The following is a 24,537-nucleotide window of genomic DNA, read 5'->3' on the forward strand; positions in this document are numbered from 1 at the left end:
AACAGCTCGTGCAGGCCTAACTCCTCTCCTCCTGTGAGCAGCAGTACAAGGTGGAGGTGTACCAGCAGCAGATAGACATGGAGAAGCTGTGCCACCAGGGGGAGCTGCTGCTCAAGAAAGTCTCGGACCAGAACGACAGAGACATGATCCAGGAGCCCCTCACGGAGCTCCGACACCTCTGGGACAACCTGGGGGACAAGATCATTCACAGACAGGTACACAAACTATGCATTGGCCTCTCTTACCCAGTGACTCGCTAACTATTTCACAGTAGAGGCAGTAGCTCCAGTAGCTCTCCAGCCCCCTGTCTTAAAGAATACCATCAGAACTCCGGTCCTCTGGAACTCAGACTCACTGTTGGCTAGTGGTGCTACGCTGTTGTAGTGAACCCAATATTTGCCAAATCAAGTTTGTCAGTTAAACACATAGAAATATGGATGATCTTTTTTTATTGTTAAACACGCATATTAGATTCTACCATTACAAATTGTTGTAATGATATTAAAATGAATTGATACCTCAGATATGTACATTATATTACACATTGCAATACAATCCAACATGGTTTTGGAATAACAACTGTTTTCMCTATYCTGTTTCCTACAGCATAAGTTGGAAGGTGCTCTCCTGGCTCTAGGTCAGTTCCAGCATGCCTTGTCTGAGCTGCAGTCCTGGCTGAGTCACACCCACGCCACCCTGGACACACAGAGACCCATCAACTCTGACCCCAAGGCCATCGAGATAGAACTGGCCAAGCACCACGTACGTCTACCCCTCTACAGCTTTCCTTTCCACACTCTTACCTAACACTCCTTTTCTTTCATTTCTGGACTCTTAACGGCCAGTTTCCGAGACCCATATTAAGCCAATCCTGGACTAAAAAGCACTTTCAATGGAGATTCTCCATCATGAAAATGGCCTTATTAGTCTACCTCGACCTCTCTCATCGCTCTTCAATCTCCCCTCCATATCAGTCTCACTTCTGTTATTTTCCCTTATAGATTATGCATGGCAGCCATTTTGTGCCCGAATGCTTGCGTCACATCAATTATTGCGTTGGAGAAGTGTAACCAACACACCCTCCCTCCATCTCTCCCTCCCTCGCTCTCTTTCAGGTGCTGAGGAACGACGTGCTGTCCCATCGGTCCACGGTGGAGACGGTGAACGCGGCGGGGGCTGAGCTGCTGGAGTCCAGTCCCGGGGACGAGGCCAACCACCTCCGCGGCCAGCTGGACCACCTCAACCGCGGCTGGGAGAACCTGCTACTCAAGACCCAGGACCGACAGAAACTACTGGAGGCCGCACTGCACCAGGTAGGAAGGATGCAGGAGGAGTGGGCTGGGAAGAGTTTTACAGTATGAGTACTGTTTAACTGAACTGAACGAAAAGAAAGAATGAAACCATTTCTATCCATTTTGTCTTACCCCTCCCTGTAATTATATTTATATATTACGGGTTTCCAACTTGTACAAATAAGATTATCAGGTCTCCCTAGAAAAATGTGTTCTTTCCCAGTTAAGGAACAGTTTAAATACTGTATTTAATCTTAATTAAGCTAAAACCACGGGGCAAATGAATGAACGACACAGTAGCACTGCCATTAACGCGCAACTAATGACTTCCTCTCTTGTTCCCGCTCTCCTCTTCCCCTCCTTGTCCCTCGTTCCCCAGGCGGAGGGTTTCCATGGTGAGCTAGAGGAGTTCCTGCAGTGGCTGAGGAGGACAGAGAGCCAGCTGTCTGCAGCCAAACCCACAGGTGGCCTGCCTGAGACGGCCCGGGAGCAGCTGCAGCAGCACCTGGTAATACTGGGGATACATTTTATGATACTGCAGCCTGCCAATTCATACACTAGATATGATGTGATGGAGAAAACACATGCTAATGGGGATACACGTTATGACACTGCACCCTGGCCATACATAGACTAGATATGATGTACAATACTCATTCACTGTACGATCTAATCTGTATATAAGTTGTTTTTAACCATGTGTAAAGGGTGTGTTAGACATGCATAATATATAACTATGTAACACCTGTTGTTATTGGGTGGATCCTCAAAGTATCAAATTCCTTTGGAAATATCTGTGTCTTTCTCTATAGGAGCTCCAAACCCAGTTGGCCCAGCGCGCTGAGCAGTACAACCGGCTGCTGGACGCGGGAGAGTCCATGTTGCTTTCCCGCGGGGGGGAGGAGGGTGGCCCCGGAGCTGGTACGACCCAGACCCAACAGAACTTGGCCCTGCTGCAGAACAAGTGGGCCAGCCTGAACACCAAGATGGACGACCGCAGGGTGAGCGAGGAACCTTCTGTTTAGATACATGAAGAGCTATGAGGAAGAGTTCCTTCTAATCCTGAGTTAAAAACCCTGAACAAGGCCAAAAGTCGAAACACCTTGGTTTTTACTTGTAGCAATAAAGCACCTTTTTATTTACTTCCATTTTTCTCCAACAGTTGCGGAATCTTCTCTCTAAGAGCTCCTTCAGAGAATGTCATTGTTGCGTAGCTTAGAGCTCATTTTTTGCTAATTTGAGAAACAAGCACCAAACGCAAAGTCGTGAATGTTTCATTTCTATATGTATATTTGAAGTGCAGCACTCGTGTATTTACTGGGTAGGTTTTAGACTCAAACTAATACAATATACATTTACATTTTCACAGCTCGACTATAAAAAACACTGTTTATGCATAGGAGCTGTATCTACAGTATATGTTACCATCAAACCTTTCACTGACTATTTTGCTCACCCCCCTAGGCGAAGCTGGACGAGGCGGTGTCGCTGGCCACAGGGTTCCAGTCCTCGCTCCAGGACACCATCAACTGGCTGACCCAGGCAGAGCAGACCCTCAACATGGCCCAGCCCCCCTCCCTCATCCTGGACACCGTCCTCTTTCAGATAGACGAACACAAGGTAGGCAGTTTAGGCACCGTGGAAGTATAGAGATCCCTATGTTATGCGTGATTGACCTTCATTTCTATGGTAGGTGGGGTTATATCGGTGAGTAGCTACCATGGAATGGAATAGAATGTTATATACTTGACCCTATTTTACATAAGTCAACTTACATTTGAATATATTTATCATATTCATCGGACATTTTGTAGACTTGATATATTTCCCTTCCTTTTTGTTGGTATGTGCTGATCTGCATCTGCATGTACAGCTGAAGTCATGTCACCCAGAACCAAATCAGAGAATCAATTTAATGTTAAGGCTGTCACGAGGGACTAATTGAACTGTAACACGCTCTCGGTCTTTCTCTGTTCCCCTCAGGTGTTTGTGAATGAGGTGAACACCCACAGGGAGCAGGTGCTGGCCTTGGAGAAGGCCGGCTCTCAGCTGCGTTTCGCCAGTGTAAAGCAGGATGTGGTTCTGATCAAGAACCTGCTGCTGAGTGTACAGGCCCGCTGGGACAAGCTGGTGCAGAGGTCCCTGGACCGTGGCAGACACCTCGACGAGGCCCGCAAGAGGGCCAAGCAGGTACCCTACTAGTACTGACCCCAGGGTTGTCCTTTTTACCGAATTCACCCTAACCAGCACCTGAATGGATGATATATGGCAGCCATTTTGTACTGGAATGCACACATCAGTTAGAGATGATCAACCAGTTCTCTTGACCTCCCTCTAGTTCCATGAGGCGTGGAGGAAACTGTCTGACTGGCTGGAGGAGGCTGAGAGCCGGCTAGACTCAGAGCTGGAGATCTCCAACGAACCAGACAAGATCAAAATACATCTGACCAAACACAAGGTGCAGTAGAGGTCTCACTTTAAAGCTCACTGCGTGGGTCTTGCATGGAAATAATCGGAATCTGAGTGATACTCACACACCACATATGATGAGGCTGCCTAATCTAGATCCTCTTACCTGTACGACATGGTATTCTTAACTAAATACCCCTCTCTCCTCCCGGCTCGAAGGAGTTTCAGAAGGCTCTGGGCTCTAAGCAGCCGGTGTATGACACCACAGTGAGGTCTGGTAAGGCCATGAGGGACAAGGCCACGCTGCCCGAAGACACCCAGAAACTAGATCACCTACTGGGGGAGGTCAGGGACAACTGGGACACAGTCTGTGGGAAGAGTGTTGAGAGGTGAGGGGAMAACTCCATGCCAATTGCTTTATTACAATGAATATTATTGTCGGGTTTTCCAACTCCAGTCCTGGAGAGCTACTGATTGTGCAGGTTTCTGTTCCAGCACTAAGTAACGCACCTGATTCGGCTAATTCTGGTCCTGATTGAACCCCACTGTTATTGGTTAATTATTTGAAACAAGCGTGTTAAAGCAGGGCTGGAACAAAWGCCTGCAAACTCGGTAGCTCTCTAGGACGCTGCCATATAGAATACTGGACCATAAAAGCAAAGTTAAAATAACGATCGCTACAATTTCAATGTAATGTGACAACTGACTTTTCCCTCCGTCTCTCATCCAGGCAACACAAGCTGGAGGAGGCCCTGCTGTTCTCAGGTCAGTTTGCTGAGGCCCTGCAGGCCCTGGTGGACTGGCTGTACCGTGTAGAACCCCAGCTGGCTGAAGACCTGCCAGTCCACGGAGACCTGGACCTGGTCTCCAACCTCATGGACTCACACAAGGTATTTCTTTATTTATRTAACCGCAATGTTAGCCTATTGGTTACCATTGGTTAAAAAAGCAGTTCATTTATTTACCCAGCGCCGCATTGCCCAAGCAACATTACATTTGAATACTTATTTCTCAAACATAACAACAAAAAAATCCTATTGAGGGCTAATGTGGTATATATTCATTCATAACATTTGATCGCCCTGCTCTGTGTTTAGGTCAACATTGTTTCCATGTTGTTTGACCACTGTTTGGTTTTGTCTCCTCAGGCCTTCCAGAAGGAGTTGGGGAAGAGGACAACTAGTGTCCACGCCCTGAARCGCTCAGCCAGAGAACTGATGGAGACCGGCCGCGACGACACCGCCTGGGTCAAAGTTCAACTGCAAGAGCTCAGCAACCGCTGGGACACAGTCTGTGCCCTGTCCGTCACCAAGCAGACCCGTCTCCAGCAGGCCCTCAAACAGGTCAGTTAGGAAGAAGAAGCCAAGTGGCTGTGCCATTTTTATTGTTTTTATGTATTTTATGTTTTTATGTATTAACACAATACTTGGAAGTTACAAAATATCGTTTTTCTGACCATTTCATGTAAAGTTACAAATAATTTCAGTCCATCTTTTATTTTATTAATGGTATCTGTGCAAGCACAGTGCAGTATATATAATACCTTAAACTGGACCGCAGAATCTCAATAAAACTGAAAACCTTTTTCTCCTTCCTTCTAATGATCCCTTCCTCTGTCATCCCTCTCTCTCAGGCGGAGGAGTTCCGCACGGCGGTGCAGCTGCTGCTGGAGTGGCTGTCGGAGGCAGAGCAGACGCTGCGGTTCCGCGGCGTGCTGCCCGAGGAGGCGGAGACTCTGCAGACGCTGCTCCACACCCACCGGAACTTCATGGCCACGGTGGAGGAGAAGAGGACCGACGTGAACCGGGCAGCGGGCCRGGGCGAGGCCATCCTCACCACGTGCCACGCCGACTGCATCACCACCATCAAACACTGGATTACCATCGTACGCTCCCGCTTTGAAGAGGTAGGTGGGCTGGAGAAGGAGAGTGGGATGAATAGAGAGATATGAGCGGGGGGTAAATATTTTAAAGTCCTGCTGGGCCAGAGTCATGGAAGTTGTTTATAATATTTAGTATTTCACCCATTAATTGGTGCATTTGGCTTCTGCAGGTCCTCACATGGGCCAAACAGCACGAGCAGCGTCTGGAGACTGCTCTGACAGAGCTGCTCAACAACGCCACGCTATTGGAGGAGCTGTTGTCATGGCTGCAGTGGGCGGAGACCACCCTAGTCCAACGTGACGGAGAGACCCTTCCACAGGACATCCCTCAGCTCAAAACACTCATCACAGAACACCAGGTGGGAGGAGCATACTTTTCTCAAACCCTCATTGGCTAAGTCGCTATTATAATTATCRCTCTTTCTGATTGGCTGTGTCTCACTTCAATCTATTGGTCCCAGGTGTTTATGGAGGAGATGACCCGGAAGCAGCCTGACGTGGACAAAGTGACCAAGACTTACAAGAGGAAACCAACAGAGCCCCCTAGCAGCCTAGCTGAGAGGAGAGGAGCTCGTGTGTTACCTTATTTTACCTCCCAGAGATGCATGGATATTATATTATACTAAATACATATGAWTACACATTTACCTAGAAATGCATAAGTGAAGATATACAGTGGGTGCCTAACCCCMAAACATTCACAATCCATCCTGACTGACTTCACTGAAGGAGAAAGACAATAAAAGTCACCAAAATATGGTCAAAACGTTCCATCAAGTGTCCTCAACATTTAAACCCATGTAATGCACAGTAATCATGACACCTCTCGCTCCTCGCCCTACAGGTAAAAACCAGCAGCAACAACAGCATCAACAACAGGCGGCGATGCAAGTCGCCGGGGGCAACCCCCGCTTGACCCAGCTATGCTCAAGGTGGCAGCAGGTGTGGCTGCTTGCCCTCGACCGCCAGCGGAAGCTCAACGACGCCCTCGACAGGCTTGAAGAGGTACTGTATTGTATCGTCCCTTGATCTCCCCTATTAGAGCCGTAGAGGGCTTGGAGACCGCGAGTTTCAGACCTGTTTTTTCTCCTGTATGGTGTCTTGTCAAAACAGACACATGATTTCCTCTTAAGTATATTGCTCTTCCTCATTTGTCTCACATTTATGTTCATTGTCTTTGTCCCCAGCTGAAAGAGTTTGCCAGCTTTGACTTTGACGTGTGGAGGAAGAAGTACATGCGCTGGATGAACCACAAGAAGTCGCGCGTCATGGACTTYTTCAGACGCATCGACAAGGACCAGGACGGAAAGATCACTCGCCAGGAGTTCATCGACGGCATCCTGGCCTCAAGTATGTTCTTCAGAGCTAGCTACGCATCGTTAGCGCTGTTCTTTGCCCATAGCCTGCTCCAACTTAAACTGTAGTCAAGTCCGACATCTTGGTCATAAGTCCGACATCTTGGTCATAAGTCCGACATCTTGGTCATAAGTCCGACATCTTGGTCATAAGTCCGACATCTTGNTTAGCGCTGTTCTTTGCCCATAGCCTGCTCCAACTTAAACTGTAGTCAAGTCCGACATCTTGGTCATAAGTCCGACATCTTGGTCATAAGTCCGATATCTTTTCCTGACTGTTGGTTGTGCTGTGCAGAGTTCCCCACCAGCAGGTTGGAGATGACGGCGGTGGCAGACATCTTTGACCAGGACAGAGATGGTTACATCGACTACTACGAGTTTGTGGCAGCGCTGCACCCCAACAAGGACGCCTACCGGCCCACCACCGACGCTGACAAGATAGAAGACGAGGTGAGGAACACACACACACACACACACACACACACACACACACGTATATACCCAGATATTAAAAATGACACGTATTTTGAACAACAAAGCTGGGCCTTTGACTTGTCCAGTCCCAATAGCAACTCCTAAATTGGAGGTTAATGGAGCCTTGTAACTTTCCCTTTCTCCTTTCTCACTCTGTGCAGGTGACCAGACAGGTGGCACAGTGTAAATGTGCYAAGAGGTTCCAGGTGGAGCAGATAGGAGAGAACAAGTACAGAGTAAGTCSTCCTCAGCCTGTGAMTGKATACATTTACCAACAGTTAATAAACACATTATTATATATTGTCTGCGTACTATGACTTAGTATTAGGTATGAGATATTGTATTTTTAARTGCAGATGGGCCAGAGCAATTACAWGGYGAGTTACACCTGAGGGTACAGTGCTGTGGAYGTATTATTATTAAAAAAATAGCTTAGACAGCTTCTACATAGCGAAATACCGTTTTCAGATGCTACTTGACGGAGTGAATCTTGGTAACGTTAAGAATGTGTATATTTTGAAGTTGTCGCATTTGCATTCATGGTGGGTCTAGGGCTGCGTCTGATAATGGCACCCTATTCCCTATATTGTGCACTACTTTTGACCGTGRTGCGCTACTTTTGACCAGGGCCCTGGACAAAAGTATTGCACTATATAGGGAAWAGGKTGCCATTTTGGACACRMGATAGTTTTTGTTCTGATGCTGGCTGTGTGTCACTACTTCTTTGAGCACCAATAACTGCTGTGGTTGAAATAACAAATGACATCACTCCATTCCTCACRTATTTAAACGCTAGCCAATAACAGTAGCACTCATCTGTATCTTTGRAAATACCGGCTTTGTAAGCAAGCATCTCTAAGCTTTGTCATATACTTGTATAACAAGGTGGTCACATTATAGATAATTACTAAGAAACCGGCGGGCCAAAAAAGAGCGTCCTACGGAGCGCATCTGGCCCGCGGGCTGTATGTTTTGCACCCCAATGCTTATTAACATATCATATCTCTCTGTACACATCTCTAATCACAGCACTATGGGATTGATATGCTGTGTGTGCTTCCCACCAACAAACTAATATAACCATAATAAATATCACAGCTCCAGGATTAGCAACTACTACCATTGCTGTTTTGTGTGAACTACATCATCATTGTCCGTGGGTTAATGATATCCAGTGTCTGGCCAACGACACCGAACTATAAACTAACTGCACTGAGCTTGAGTCACGTTGTCACATGACATCACACCTCTCTGTCTGTCTKGACTGTTCTGTGTATGTTTGTCTGTCTGGCTTCACTCTTCATTGACTTATCCATCTTGGTTTGTCTTCGAGTGGCAGTTTAGTGGCACTTTAACCACACTAACAGATAGGAAATAGGATMATCTATAGTATCCACAGCATTCAAATTGCACTGCATCCTTTTGCTTTTTCAGGCAAATTTATGGTTGGTTTTAATGGCTCGGAGACAAGTAACTACAAAATGAATTGTAAAAAGTCTTAGTGAAGGATATACAGCATGTGTACATAGAACATAGGGTAAGCTACAGTTTATTTCTCTATCCAAATGAGGTCTTATCCAATGACAGGTTGAGTTTAAAATATTTGTCTCTACATGTTGTTTCACTCTTTCTCTTCTTCTTCCTCTTTGTTTATTCCTCCTCCACGTCTGCTGGATTTATTGTAGTTCTTCCTTGGAAACCAGGTAAAGTTGACTCGCGTGTTCGGTCCTTTGAAATCTGCTTCCTGGATCTCCACCAATGCAGTGGCCTCAATTCGACGCCACAAAAAATTGCTGCCATGGTGACGACGCATTTTAATGTTTGACCGATCAAATGTAGCACGACAGTGTTGGTGCGAATCATGGAAGTGGGTTTCATTGGGCATTGAGGTGTTTCTCTTAGTGTGATTTTGCAGATTTGGAAGACTGGTTTTGAGAATGACATCGATTTGGCAAACTGGAATGGGTTATAATGATAAGGGCTATAATACCCGATCCTATTGGCTTTGGACTGGGGAAATTGGTGAAATCATGCTGTACTGAGAGTAATTATAAATTAATCTTGGTCCCATATCTGTTTTGTGCTGTCTTGCCAACTCTATGGTCATTGTCACAATGACCATAAATTACCAAAGAGTTGACTAGATAGCACAAACAGAGCCAGGCTAATCAAAGATAATTCTGACTTGGTATTGCTTCATAGAGTTCTGCTTGCCGGGTGATGGAGCAATTTACCATAGTAACTCTCTGAAGTGTAAATGTCATTCTGCATGAAACAAAGTTGAGTATTAGGTCGAATTAAATATTTCAGAGATTACTATTTGAATACTTTTTGTTTTGTTTTTGATTGTTGGGTAAGCTGGGCTTTTGACAAATAGGTGATTTTAGTGGTAGTATCAGTGCATGGGTGTTGGAGTATAATTTGCATGGAGTGGCGTATACTTTTRCTCAGATTATTATGGGCTGCTGTGTATAATGGCTTTGGATTCTTAATCGTTATACTTTGTTACTGAATTCCTCTCTTTCTCCCACTTTTCATTTTCTTTCCTCTCCGTTGCCGTGTTAGTTTGGTGACTCGCAGCAGTTGCGGTTGGTGCGTATCCTGCGYAGTACGGTCATGGTGCGGGTCGGAGGGGGCTGGATGGCCCTGGACGAGTTCCTGGTCAAGAACGATCCCTGCAGAGGTGAGTTTATTTATGCACAGACACRCGCACGTACAAACAAATACTGAGTACATACAAAAAACAGAATGTATGTACACACACAAATACAGAGTACAAAATGCAAGCCACTGGATACACTGCGAGAGGGACAAAAGGTAAATATATGGTACAGCGGTCAACTGTTTAAACGAGACATAGTCGGACATATACAGTACATATAACCTTTCAGGTTTACAGTTTTCAGAGTTCTGTCTTTTCCAAAGCTGTCTACGGTCTGTCTGGTGTGCTCCTCAGAGCAATCYCTCKCTCTTTCTCTCTCCATCATCATCATCCCTTCTTTCCTCTTCATCCCTCTCTGGGAAAGTTCTTTGAGAAGACGGGCTTGAATCGTCTCCATCTCTCTCTCTCTCCCYCTGTTATGGTTCCTCTTTTTTTTCTCTGTTGGTGTCCCTTCTTTTTCCATCTCTTCACTCATCTCTCTCCCGTTCTCGTTCTTTTTCTCCACCTTTGTTTTCTGTACGTGCATTCCTTTCTCTTTCTCCTGCGACACGGTCCTTCTTTCAAAGTAGTGTTGCACGGTGCATGATCTTCAGTTCTCTCCCTTCTTCCCTCTCTCCCCTTCTCTCTCCTTCCAGTGCAACATCCTGGACTTAAGATCCTTCGCTCCGACTCCAGTAGCGCCATTTCATCTCGTATAGGTTGGGTTTCTCTCTCGCTCTCTTTCCCCCTTTTCTCCCTCCGCCTCTTCTCCGTTCCCTCACTCCCTCTTGGTTGTTTTTTGTTTTTGGGGGCTTTTTTGCTGTGCTTTGCTGACTGTGACACTGAACTAACGTTCCTACCCTTTCTGGCTACATGCTAATGCTAGCACAAGGAGATCCCCATCACAGGTTATAGGTCCAAGTCATTGACCTGTGTCTTTGTTTTGTTTTTAAAGTTGTTTTAGCCACTTGTCACTTTGGTCCCTGATGTGTCCACCTGCTCACCTCAACCTTGGGGACTTCACCTGTATTTTTTTATTCTCTTTACCACTGTCTTCTGTGTTCACCTCTGTGTTGAAGTGAGAGAGGGAAGCGTGTTGGTGTGTGTGTGTGTACGCAAGAGCGAATGCTAATTAGAAGGAATGCGTGTGTCTATGTATTTCCATCTCACCGTGAGCACGCCACTATTTCACGTTGTCTCTTGTGTCTCTCAGTGACGGTCACTCCTGGCTATTTCTGCTGCAGAGGTACCTACACTCCCTCTCTCTCCCATTGCTCCACTGTCCATCCCTCCATTTATCTCACTCTGTCCGTCCAACCATCCATCTAGCCATCCAGCTCAATCTCTCATTCTAGCCCTTGTGTTTGTGTCTGTTTAGGCATATGTATGTGTACACATGTCTTGTCTGTGTGCCAGTCCGCGTCATGCTTCCCACTCAAAAACAGGGTTTGGCCAGCCCTGGTCTTGGTGGCGATGGTTGCCATGTGGATCCAAAATGGCCGCATAGTTTGACGGGCCAGTCCCATAAAAAAACAGAGACTGTCTAAGACCTGGGTGTAGCCAGCCTGGGTTTCTAATAGCGCTTGAAGCGGCTCTTTAAATGTGATGGCGGGCGGGGACTGAATTAGAGGGTGCACCTGGCTCGCTGGGGGACCGTAATTACAGGGCGCGCACCCATTTATTATTGACTGGTCTTGCTGCTGTTGCTAGTGGMTGACTGAGGGGGCGTGTCCCGTCTTGGGTATAGCTACTGACCGCGGCTCCAGTGCCCTGCTGCTAATGCTAACTGCAGCTCTCTCATCCCTCTTTCTCTCTCTTTCTCCCTCTCTCTCTCACACACTGTGGCTGGCTTTTCTGGGCTTGAGTGTTGTGTGCTGGGGCTGCTGCACCATCTTGTCTAAGAATGCTTCTATGAGTGTCTATGGGAGGGGAGTCCCCATGTATCGGGGCTCCCCCAAGAGCACAACCAGGCATGCCTCACATATTTCGCACCGAACGCACGGTTTATGAATTAAGGGGAAAGACTAAAAGAGTGAACAGAGCGACTCCCTCAGTGAGAGAAGAGAGGCTGTGCTTTGGATGACAGACACACCTCTGTGCTGTATAACCATATAAACCAGTATGAAAATGTCTGMCCTCACTTACAGTAAGTCGCTCTGCTAAATGACTCAAATGTAAATATTGTTCTAATAGTACAAGTGTACTGTTAAAGTCCAATCTTGCTGAGCATCTTTCTATCAGTTTGCATAGACTGACCTCTGACCTCTGTGTGAGGATGCTTTGCCGCCTTCCTGTGCACCGCCACAAACACTACAGACTACACACTCACTCCCTCCTCCACTTAAAAGTAGCCCATCCGGAAGTGCACTTCACTGCCTCTGATTTCCAACCCTCCCCTCGCCCCACTCTACCTAGCACTGACTTGACCACACAGACTCTGAGAGCAGTGACTCGCCGGGGAAGCACGGACTCTCTGCCTCGCACTGTTCCTAGATACGTACTGCAGCCATAGTTGAGTAGACTTGACCATTTTTTTTGTCTTTCTCTCCTCTCTCTCGCTCTCTTTCTTTCTCTCCCCTTCTTCCCTCACTCCAGCCCGAGGCCGTACCAACCTGGAGCTGCGTGAGAAGTTCATCCTTCCGGAGGGTGCTTCCCACGGCCTGGCGGCGTTCCGCTCCCGAGGCCGGCGCTCCAAACCCGGCTCCCGCACGGCCTCGCCCACCCGCTCCTCCTCCTCGGCCTCGCACAGCGCACATAGCTGCGCATCCTTGCCCTCTGCTCCCGCCACCCCCACCGCCTCCTCTAGGGTAAGTGCCCTTAACCCCATTCTCCCCCATAGAAATACAATTACTAGAACGGGAAAAAGCTCCTCAGGCCATGACAAYTTAACAGAACCGGTGTACTCATCATGGGTAGACCCAATATGGTATTGTGTTCTATGGGAGCTACAGTGCATTCGGAAAGTATTCAGACCCCTTYACCTTTTCCACATTTTGTTACATCACAGCCTTATTCTAAAATTAATTATAGTTTTTTCCCCTCATCAATCTACACACAATACTCCATAATGACAAAGCAAAAACAGGTTTTTATAAATTTTTGCAAATGTAATATCACATTTATAATATCACAAGTATTCAGACCCTTTACTCAGTACTTTGTTGAAGCACCTTTGGCAGCGATTACAGCCTTGAGTCTTCTCGGGTATGACGCTACAAGCTTGGTACATCTGTATTTTGGGAGTTTCTCCCATTCTTCTGTGCAGATCCTCTCAAGTTCTGTCAGATTGGACGGGGAGCGTCGCTGCACAGCTATTTTCACGTCTCTCCAGAGATGTTCGATCGGGTTCAAGTCCAGACTCTGGCTGGGCTACTCAAGGACATTCAAAGACTTGTCCTGAAGCCACTCCTGTGTTGTCTTGGCTGTGTGCTTAGGGTCGTTGTCCTGTTGGAAAGTGAAACTTCGCCCCAGTCTCAGGTCCTGAGCGCTCTGGAGCAGGTTTTCATCAAGGATCTTCTCTGTACTTTGCTCTGTTCATCTTTCCCTCGATCCTGACTAGTCTCCCAGTCCCTGCTGCTGAAAAACAACCCCACAGCATGATGTTGCCACCACCATGCTTCACTCCAAGCGGTCTGTCATATGCCTTTTACTGAGKAGTGCCTTCCGTCTGGCCACTCTACCATAAAGGCCTGATGGGTGGAGTACTGCAGAGATGGTTRTCCTWCTGGAAGGTTCTCCCATCTCAAMAGTGGARCTCTGTCAGAGGAACCATCTTGTTCTTGGTCACCTYCCCGACCAAGRCCCTTCTCCCTCAATTGGTCAGTTTGGCCAGGCGGCCATCTCTAGGAMGAATCTTGGTAGTTCCAAACTTCTTCAATTTAAGAATGATGGAGACCGCTGTGTTCTTGGGGACCTTCAATGCTGCAGACATGTTTTAGTACCCTTCCCCAGATCTGCTCTTGACCAACCTCTCTCTGAGCTCTACGGACAATTCCTTCGACCTCATGGCTTGGTTATTGCTCTAACATGCACTGTCAACTGTGGGACCTTATATAGACAGGTGTGTGMCTTTCCAAATCATGTCCAATCAATTGAATTTACCACAGGTGAACTCCAATCAAGTTGTAGAAACATCTATCTCAAGGATGATCAATGGAAGCAGGATGCACCTGAGCTCAATTACGAGTCTCAAAGCACAGGGTCTGAATAATTATGTAAATAAGTTATTTCTGTTTTCACCTTGTCATTATCGGGTATTGTGTGTAGATTGATAARGAAAATGTTTTATTTAATCAATTTTAGAAYAAGGCTGTAACCAAGCAAAATGTGGGGAAGGGGTCTGAATAATTTCCGAATGCACTGTAGGCGATCGAACTATATCGCCCCTAAATTTCCCTGCTTCTCTTCACGTCATGTGACTCTTACCATGTTAGTTACAGTAGGACTCTTGTCACAACGTACATTTGTGTCTTTAATATAGGCTGAGCAATTCCACAAGCTACTTTAATCGCCCTGGGAAAGGAAAGTGAACATGGTGTCTCTRAGTGTTCCCAATGGAAACCGAGACTAAAATGGAACCTGCAAGCGCACACWACACACATGCACAACACACACACTACAATGCATGTTCACAAACTACAGTCAGTCATTGTCACATACAGTATCAGTCACGTGTCAGAGTCTTTGTTGTCACCAGGTCTTGTTGGGCGATCTCGGTGGCCCATCTCTCACCCACTTTCTCACAATGGTTGTTGTCACATTGATTCTTCATTGTAATTAATGTGTCATCTCTGTGTGTCTATTAGTCATAGGGGGATGAGTTTTGATAATCTAAGTTCAGATGAAACACACCTCTCCGGCCTTTCTCTTATATGCCACTGAATCCTAAGTGTGATACCTCTAGTCATATGTTCAATCAGTCAGGTTACTGTAGTCTAGGTCACACACACACACACACACACACACACACACACACACACACACACAGTGGGAAGAAAAAGTATGTGAGCCCTTTACAACTACCTGGATTTCTGCATAAATTGGTCCTAAAATTTGATCTGATCTTCATCTAAGTCACAATAATAGACAAACACAGCTGCCTTAATCTAATAACACTCCAACAATTATACGTGTTTATGTCTTTATTGAACACACCGTGTAAATATCACAGTGAAGGTGGGAAAGTATGTGAACCCTTGGATTTAATAACTGGTTGACCCTCCTTTGCAGCAATAACCTCAACCAAATGTTTTCTGTAGTTGCGCGATCAGACTCTGCACAACGGTCAGGAGGAATTTTGGACCCATTCCTTCTTTGCAAAACTGTTCAGTTCCACAATTATTGTGGATGTCTGGTGTGAACTGCTCTCTGAGGTCCTGCCATAGCGCATCTCAAATCGGGTTGAGGTCAGGACTGACTAGGCCACTACAGAGGGTATTTTCTTCTGTTGAAGCCATTCTGTTATTGATATACTTCTGTCTTTTAGGTCGTTGTCCTGTTGCATCACCCAACTTCTGGGAGCTTCAATTGGCAGACAGATCGCCTTACATTCTCCTGCAAAATGTCTTGATAAAACTTGGGAATTCATTTTTCCATCGATGATAGCAAGCTGTCCAGGCCCTGAGGCAGCAAAGCAGCCCCCAAACCATGATGCTCCCTCCACCATAGTTTTACAGTTGGGATGAGGTTTTGATGTTGGTGTTCTGTGGCCTTTTTTTTCTCCACACATAGTGTTGTGTGTTCCTTCCAAACAAACTCAACTGTAGTTTCATCTGTCCACAGAATATTTTGCCAGTAGCGCTGTGGAACATCAAGGTGCACTTTTTCGAACTTCAGACATGCAGCAATGTTTTTTTTGGACAGCATGGCTTCTTCCGCTGTGTACTCCCATGAACACCATTCTTGTTAGTGTTTTACGTATCGTAGCCTTGTCAACAGAGATAGCATCTTCCAGATATTTCTGTAAGTCTTAGCTGACCTTATAGGATTCTTCTTAACCTCATTGAGTATTCTGCGCGCTGTGCTCTTGCAGTCATCTTTCCCCATACGGCCACTCCTAGGAGCGTAGCAACAGTGCTGAAAATTTCTCAATTTCAAGACCCCAATTTGCTACCGTGACTGACTTTTAGAGATACAATTGAACCCTTTCCAGCTTTATGCAAGTCACACCATTTCTAATCTTTAGGTCTTCTGAGATCTCTTTTGGTTGAGGTCAGGCAATGCTTCTTGTGAATAGCAAACTAAAAAATTTTGAGTTTTTTTATAGGGCAAGCAGCTCTAACCAACATCTCCAATCTCATTTCATTGATTCGACTCCAGTTAGCTGACTCCGGACTCCGATTAGCTTTTGAGAAGTCATTAGCCTCGGGGTTCACATATTTTTCAACCTACACTGTGAATGTTTAAATGATGTATTCAAAATAGACCAAGAGAAATACAGTTTGTGTGTTATTAGTTTAAGCAACACATGTGTCTATTGTTGTGACTTAGATGAAGATCAGATCAAAATCAAATTGTATGTCAAATTTATGCGGAAATCCACTTTTTCTTCCCACTGTACATGCATACATACTGTACCAGTCAAAAGTTTGGACGCACCTACTCATTCAAGGGTTTTTCTTTATTTTTACTATTTTCTACATTGTAGAATAATAGTGAAGACATCAAAACTATGAAATAACACGTAGGGAATCATGTAATAACCAAAAAAGTGTCAAAATATATTTTTGATTCTTTAGAGTAGCCACCCTTTGCCTCGATGACAGCTTTACACACTCTTGGCATTCTCTCAACCAGCTTCACCTGGAATGCTTTTCCAACAGTCTTGAAGGAGTTCCCACATATGCTGAGCACTTGTTGGCTGCTTTTCCTTCACTCTGCGGTCCAACTCATCCCAAACCATCTCAATTGGGTTGAGATCGGGTGATTGTGGAGGCCAGGTCATCTGATGCAGCACTCCATCACTCTTCTTCTTGGTCAAATATAGCCTTTTACACAGCCTGGAGGTGTGTTTTTGGTCGTTGTGCTGTTGAAAAACAAATGATTAGTCCCACTAAGTGCAAACCAGATGGGATGGCTTCAGAATGCTGTGGTAGCCATGCTGGTTAAGTGTGCCTTGAATTCTAAATAAATCACTGACAGTGTCACCAGCAAAGCACCATCACACCACCTCCTCCATGCTTCATGGTGGGAACGACACATGCGGAGATCATCTGTTTACCTACTCTGCGTCTCACAAAGACACAGCGGTTGTAACCAAAAATCTCAAATTTGGACTTATCAGACCAAAGGACAGATGTCCACCCGTCTAATGTTCATTGCTCGTGTTTCTTGGCCCAAGCAAGTCTTATTGGTGTCCTTTAGTAGTGGTTTCTTTGCAGCAATTCAACCATGAAGGCGTGATTCACACAGTCTCCTTTGAACAGTTGATGTTGAGATATTTGTGTTACTTGAACTCTGTAACGCATTTATTTGAGCTGCAATTTCTGAGGCTGGTAACTAATGAACTTATCCTCTGCAGCAGAGGTAACTCTGGGTCTTCCATTCCTGTGGCGGTCCTCATGAGAGCCAGTTTCATCATAGCGCTTGATGGTTTTTGCGACTGCACTTGAAGAAACGTTCAAAGTTCTTGACGTTTTCCGTATTGACTGACCTTCATGTCTTAACATAATGATGGACTGTCATTTCTCTTTACTTATTTGAGCTGTTCTTGCTATTATATGGACTTGGTCTTTTACCAAATAGGGCTGTCTTCTGTATACAACCCCTACCTTGTCACAACACAACTGATTGGCTCAAACGCATTAAGAAGGAAAGAAATTCCACAAATTAACTTTTAACAAGGCATACCTGTTAATTGAAATGCATTCCAGGTGACTACCTCATGAAGCTGGTTGAGAGAATGCCAAAATTGTGCAAAGCTGTCAAGGCAAAGGGTGTATACTTTGAAGAATCTCAAATGTAAAAAATATTTTGATTTGTTTAACACTTCTTTGGTTACCTCATGATTCCCTACGTGTTATTTCATAGTTTTGACGTCTTACCTATTATTCTACAATGTAGAAAATAGTAAAAATTAAGAAAAACCCTTGAGTGAGTGAGTAGGTGTGTCCAAACTTTTAACTGCTACTGTATATAAGCATATATATTCAACTCTAATTAGTGTAGCAGTCCAGCCAAGGTGCAGCCAGTCTTGGAGGACAAAGCATGAAGCTATATTACCAGAATACCGATAATCATCTGTTTTGTGGTCACTGATCATTGGTTGTGTAGTCTCTGTTAGTCGTGTGATTTTTGTATCGTGTATGTGTGTCTGTGTTGAAATGGGAATTCCCCTGTTTCTGCATGTCAACAGCGATCACCTACGTCCTTAACTGTGAGATTTTTATTTGTTCTTTGTTTTTGTATTTTTCTTTTGTCTCCTAAATCCCTCCATCCACCCCCTGCTAACCTCGCTTGAAAAATGTACTCCCTCCACTGTTTTTCGTTCTGCGTTTTTAAATCCATCCGCTGTCGCACCAAAAACACACTGCCCTACACCACCTGCCTCCCCTCCTTCCCCTTTCTCCCTTTCCCTATTTTCCTTTGCTCTACTTTCCTGCTTCTCCTCCTTTTTTTTTATTCCCCTTGGCTGCCTTCTTCCCTCCCTCCTTCCCTTTGCTGATGCCAGTCCTCAAACTCGCGTGGCTATGCCAAGCCCTGGCTGGCACACAGTAAAACTCCAACACCAACCAAGTGCCAGTCCTGCCCAGACCACGACCACACCACCCCTGGGCATGAGGTAACACACTGACTCCTCCCGCCACCCCTCCCAAGCCCCAGTGAACTAATAACGCACTAACGCACACACACAACCACTCACTCACGGGTGGCCATACACACTGCGTAGTGCACACTGTGCAATGGGACCATGAGGATATAGGTGGCATTGAAATTCAGCCTTTAGACTGAATATATTTGCATCATATCTTGTTTTCATGTTTTTGTTCAATATCCAGTCTAAATTATCATTCGGTGCATTGTCACAATATTTTAGCCCCCCGGCAGGAAGTGGCTGGTGGTAGGTCAATAGGAATAGATTCAAAGTGATGTTCTCTTAAAGGAGAAGTAGCGAGAAATTAATCGTTATTAGCTAACTCTATATACGTTGTGTTGAACTGGTAGTTCTAGGGATTTAGTTTGGTAGACTGATGATCATTTTGCAAATGGTGTCTCTGTTGTATTATGCTAGTATGGGATGGTGCTTGACACCAGTACCAGCTCCTTTAGTCAAAGGTAGATGCAGCAAAATGACATCATCATACACAACAGGGCAACATCCTGCTTACGAACATCAACAACATTCGAATTCACTATTGACTTCCAAATGTCGACATGCCTCAAGACTCAAATTGGGACGAGCCAATAGTGTGGCAGCTTTGGCAGATTTCTACTCTGTTTGGTTGATGTGTGTAATCAATCAAGTTTATTTTATATAGCCCTTCGTACATCAGCTAATATCTCGAAGTGCTGTACAGAAACCCAGCCTAAAACCCCAAACAGCAAGCAATGCAGGTGTAGAAGCACGGTGGCTAGGAAAAACTCCCTAGAAAGGATGAGGAAGTAATGAGGAAGTCGTCCTGTTGTGTATGATGATGTCATGTTGTAGAGTCTACCTTTTTAAAGGCCCAGTGCAGTCAAAAATGTGATTTCCTGTGTTTTATATATATTTCCACACTKTGGTTGGAAAACTGTTAAATTGTGAAAATTATGATAATGCCCTTTTAGWGTAAGAGTTGTTTGAAAAGACTGCCTCTTTTGGCCTTCCATGGCGACAGCTCCATGCGSTAAATGAGTTAGACCAATAAGAGAGTTSCAAACCTCTATGCCAATAACAGCTCATTTTTCAGTTATCCCTCCCCATTCCCAGACAGTCCTAGCAAAATACTAGCTGAGAAAGTACTCTTTGCCAAGAAGCTMTTTTTGTTTCTTTTTGACCATTTTCATTGAAAACAATCACAGTAAGGWACTTAATTGTTACCCAGAAATATTTATATATTGAGATAAAAACAGCTGCATTGGACCTTTTTTAATGTATTCAGTGCCACAGTTTGCCACTGCCTGACATTCCCTGTGTCTGATATATATATATAGGGAGCAGCGTCGGGGTCCAAGCTGAAGAGGCCCACCTTCCACTCCAGCCGAGGGTCTCTGACTGGAGAGAATGGAGGAGCTACACCCATTTCTACTAAACCTGGACGTACCGGTAAGAACAAAGTCCACATTTTTCATACCAGTTTTGATTCCTATTTTCAGTCCTCTATTATTGTTCTCTTGGAACATATGATTCCCATAATTAAAATGAGACTAAATATATATATTTTTTGCTCTATTCTTCTCTTTCTATCCCTCATTACCTACACGTAACCTCCTCCTTCCTCCCTGTTTCCTCCCTCTCTCTTCTTCTTCTTCTCCTCTCAGACCCCAAGCGTACCCCATCGGGTGCCAGTGGTCCGGTCAGCCGGGCGGGCAGCCGAGCGGGCAGCAGGGCAAGCAGCCGGCGGGGCAGTGACGCTTCGGATGCCTCTGAGCTCCTGGAGACTCGCTCGGCCTGCTCGGACGCCTCGGACACCCCCCGGCGCCCAGGAGCGGCCAAGCCCTCCAAGATCCCTACCATCTCCAAGAAGGCCCCAAGCCCCAAGACACCCGCTTCTGGGAAGAAATAGTGAAGGAGATGTCAAAAAGACGTCATAAAAATGTCATACAGCCAACCATAGAGTCGTCAACATAACAGCGTCATACATCTAACTATCGGGCTGGTTTGACTCCAAGGGCTTCCCCAGCCCCCCAAAACACCAGCCATGTTGAAATAGGGAAGATGTCCAGACTATAGAATTAGATCAAGTAGAAMGCACCATCTCCTTTTCAAAGAGACGCTCTATAGTGAACAGACTACTGGCGGCCATATTGGGTGTCACATTTGATCCAAACGTCCATCCATAGGGCTTGCATGGGATTCATGCACCAAGACTACTGTATGAAGGGCAGGGAGAGAGAGGGATAGATAGGGGAAGATATCTCTCTTTTCCTCCCTCGTTCACACACTCGAAATCAAACTCACTGGGGGTGTCGGGTTCGTGCACTTAGACGGAACAGAACTTTCCCCTTTTAAAACCCAGATCCCAGWTTGCCTTCCAGTCTCCTGTGTGCTCTSTCTCGTAACGGGATTGTGCTAGACTGTTGTAGAGAAAGCCACAGCAATTTGAACCGACAACCAACCAACATAATGCTGCCTTACTGTGTTACACATTTCTGTCCTGTTACCTAATCTGAGTTCCAGAGAACGTTAGGTAGAGCCTTGTAACTACTTTGTGTATGTACACACTGACACGCACAGAACTGAAGTACACACACACACATTGAGGGGAGAGATTAAATGACTCAGAACTTCCTGGAGAATGGCATTCAAAAGAACTGGATTGTGGGTATTGTGGACATTTTTTTTCTCACCATGAGTTCAACTGAAAATATGCAATGATTGCTGTCTTGTTTTTTTTCCTCCCCTGGACTGGGAAGTGAAGCGGAATGACACTTCAGCATGTCTGTGGGTCGGGAACATCTAGACTAGCGTGAATCTACTGTTCAGTGTCTGGGCGGCGCCACTCTGACCACTTCCTGCACTGAGCTAACTGCCTAAACCTCAAGCCCAGGAGACCGTGGAAGTGGCGGGAAACACATTGCAATGTCTTCACAAACCACTGCAACATTGGAAGTGTGTTTAAAGGTKTGAGTGTGTGTTTGATGGAATGGAGGGTTTCTCATGTTGTCCTATAATACTGTATGAAACCTCTGTGTCTGAGAAGAAAAGCACTATTTCTTGGTGGGACCCCACTAACAGCAAAAACATGACAGTGTGAAACAATGTAGTGGATTGTAAGGACACACAATTTAAGCGACTATAATTCTACGATTAGAGATTGAAGACCAGCACACACTGACGGTGTATCGCTACGGTGTATCGCTGTAATTCCACATTGCCCCTCCCCCTACGTTGCCGCTGGAAACCCCATAGCCGCAAACACACATCWTTGTATACGTGTGTCAACGTGTTACAGGAATCAAAGGTCATCGACTTGTGTCACCGTATGCAAAGATTTCATTTGTGAATGTCTTTCATTCTGGTTAATTTATAATCCTGTTGTATTTGTTTTTAGTTTTGCTTTTGTAGTTTAAGAAAACATTTATATTTATTTTTCAGTTCTGTATCATCACCTTGGAGAATGATTAGTATTAATATAATGAAATCATGATCTTTTGTACCAAGGAAAATGTCTGCTCCTCTCTTCAACGTTGTATGTTATTACTTCTTAACTTTACTCAACTAGGAAGCTGACTTGATTTCCATGGCAGCCTTTTTTGCTAATGACTACAACTCCCTGAACATGACCAAAGGGGGTTGCCTTTATTGTGTTGACAAAAGAACTACAAATATGGATGACAGGGAACCGAACCCCCAGTGTCCCTCCTTACAGGCGTTTGAATTGTCATGTCTTTGATGGCTGCAAATGTGCTCCCCTATTTCTTAATGTGAGAGCTAAAGTATATGAAAACTTAATGATCGCAAATGTCATCTTGAGGTGATTTTATTTATTTATTGTCTCTTTGGGGGTGGGGATCCGGGGACGCCAACGAGGAACCCACCTTCTGATGCGGTGTTATTCTCTGTGATGAAGAGAAAATATGTCGGTGGGAGGGGGGGTTAGAAGTCAATTGTGTAAAATAAAAAAGCTAAGATTATAAACCATTTTTGTTCTCTTTTTGTATTAAAAATATGCTTGCAGTAAAAAAAAATGTCATTTGTCATTGTGTATTGATTTTTTTTATTTCATTCGGGGGCAAAAGTGTGTTTACGTACAGTGCCTTCAGAAAGTATTCACACCCCTTGACTTTTTTCTAAATTTTGATTTAAATTTTGATTTTGTGTCAMTGGCCTACACACAATAMCCATATTGTCAAAGTGGAATTATGTTTTTAGAAATGTTTACAAATGAAAAGCTGAAATGTCTTCAGTCAATAAGTATTCAACCCCTTTCTTACAAGCCTAAGCAAGTTCAGGAGTAAAAATGTGCCTAAACAAGTCSCATAATAAGTTGCATGGACTCATTCTGTGTGCAATAATAGTGTTGAACATGATTTTTGAATGACTCGTCTCTGTACCCCACACATACAATTATCTTTAATGTCCCTCAGTCGAGCAGTGAATTTCAAACATTCAACCACAAACACCAGGGATGTTTTCCAATKCCAGCAAAGAAGGGCACTGATTTGTAGGGTAAAAATAAGAAAAGCATACTTTGAATATCCCTTTGAGCATGGTGAAGTAATTAATTACACGTTGGATAGTGTATCAATAAACCCAGTCACTACAAAGATACAGGTGTCCTTCCTAACTCAGTTGCCGGAGAGAAAGGAAACCGCTCAGGGATTTCACCAATGGTGAATTTAAAACATAGTTTAATAGCTGTGATAGGAGARAACTGAGGATGGATCAACAACATTGTAGTTACTCCACAATACTAACCTAAATGACAGAGTGAMAAGAAGGAAGCCTGTACAGAATATTTCAAAACATGCATCCTGTTTAACTTTACACTAAGTGTACAAAACATTTAAGAACACTGTCCTAATATTGAGTTGCACCCCCCCAACACAGGGATGTTGACTCCAATGCCTCCCACACTTGTGTCATGTTGGCTGGATGTCCTTTGGGTGGTGGACTATTCTTGATACACGTGGGAAACTGTTGARTGTGAAAMCCCAGCAGTGTTGCAGTTCTTGACACAAACCGCTGTGCCTGGCGCCTACTACCATACCCCGTTCAAAGGCAYTTAAATATTTTGTCTTGTCCATTCACCTTCTGAATAGCACACACTCAATTGTCTCCAGGCTTAAAAGTCCTTATTTAACCTGTCTCCTCCCCTTCATCTACACCAGGGCTTTCCAACAATATTTCCTGAGTACTAACCTCCTGTAGGTTTTCGCTCCAACCCCAGTTTGAAACTTCCATGAATTAGTTTATCAACCAGGTAATTATTAGAATCAGGTGTGCAAGATTAGGGTTTGGAGCAAAAACCTACAGGATGGTTAGCTCTAAAGGAAGGGGGTTGGAGAACCATGCTCTACACTGATTGGAGTGGATTTAACAATTTACATTAAAAAAGCCTTGTTCACATTGGCAGTTTGAAGTGACTGAAATCCAATTTTTGTTGCGTATCCGATTGGAATCTGTTCTTTTTCCTGCAGTTTGAACAGCCAAAAATCAAATGGAATCGGATATTTCAAGCCACATTTAAAACCATCTTCGTAGGTGGTTTGAAGTAGGAAACAATCAGATTCCTGGCAATGCGACTTGATTGGTCATCTGATTTATTTTGTCCTGACTGTTAATTGTTTACAAACCAATGAGGGAATGTGCTAGAAAGCTAAACAGCTACCTGGCTAGCTAGT

The 24,537-nt window shown here is 44.8% G+C and overlaps 1 protein-coding gene across 1 annotated transcript in view; it reads left to right on the forward strand.

The window, feature by feature from the left end:
- LOC111954858 (microtubule-actin cross-linking factor 1, isoforms 1/2/3/4/5-like) overlaps nucleotides 1-22,881 on the forward strand; it is a 292,736-nt gene extending 269,855 nt beyond the window's left edge. Inside the window, 25 exon segments of the mRNA XM_070436147.1 lie at nucleotides 19-215; nucleotides 607-762; nucleotides 1,116-1,313; nucleotides 1,672-1,800; nucleotides 2,105-2,293; nucleotides 2,757-2,912; nucleotides 3,276-3,482; nucleotides 3,631-3,750; nucleotides 3,921-4,090; nucleotides 4,432-4,591; nucleotides 4,850-5,044; nucleotides 5,335-5,607; nucleotides 5,754-5,942; nucleotides 6,045-6,156; nucleotides 6,428-6,588; nucleotides 6,771-6,933; nucleotides 7,234-7,388; nucleotides 7,574-7,648; nucleotides 9,098-9,115; nucleotides 9,978-10,095; nucleotides 10,710-10,772; nucleotides 12,649-12,860; nucleotides 18,722-18,832; nucleotides 20,185-20,296; nucleotides 20,512-22,881. Coding sequence (XP_070292248.1) covers nucleotides 19-215; nucleotides 607-762; nucleotides 1,116-1,313; nucleotides 1,672-1,800; nucleotides 2,105-2,293; nucleotides 2,757-2,912; nucleotides 3,276-3,482; nucleotides 3,631-3,750; nucleotides 3,921-4,090; nucleotides 4,432-4,591; nucleotides 4,850-5,044; nucleotides 5,335-5,607; nucleotides 5,754-5,942; nucleotides 6,045-6,156; nucleotides 6,428-6,588; nucleotides 6,771-6,933; nucleotides 7,234-7,388; nucleotides 7,574-7,648; nucleotides 9,098-9,115; nucleotides 9,978-10,095; nucleotides 10,710-10,772; nucleotides 12,649-12,860; nucleotides 18,722-18,832; nucleotides 20,185-20,296; nucleotides 20,512-20,756 — 3,884 coding nt within the window. The 3' untranslated portion in view covers nucleotides 20,757-22,881.
- Nucleotides 22,882-24,537: the final 1,656 nt, after the last annotated feature.

The sequence above is a fragment of the Salvelinus sp. IW2-2015 genome, linkage group LG30, assembly GCF_002910315.2.
Source record: "Salvelinus sp. IW2-2015 linkage group LG30, ASM291031v2, whole genome shotgun sequence".
In the NCBI taxonomy this organism is placed as follows: Eukaryota; Metazoa; Chordata; class Actinopteri; order Salmoniformes; family Salmonidae; genus Salvelinus; species Salvelinus sp. IW2-2015.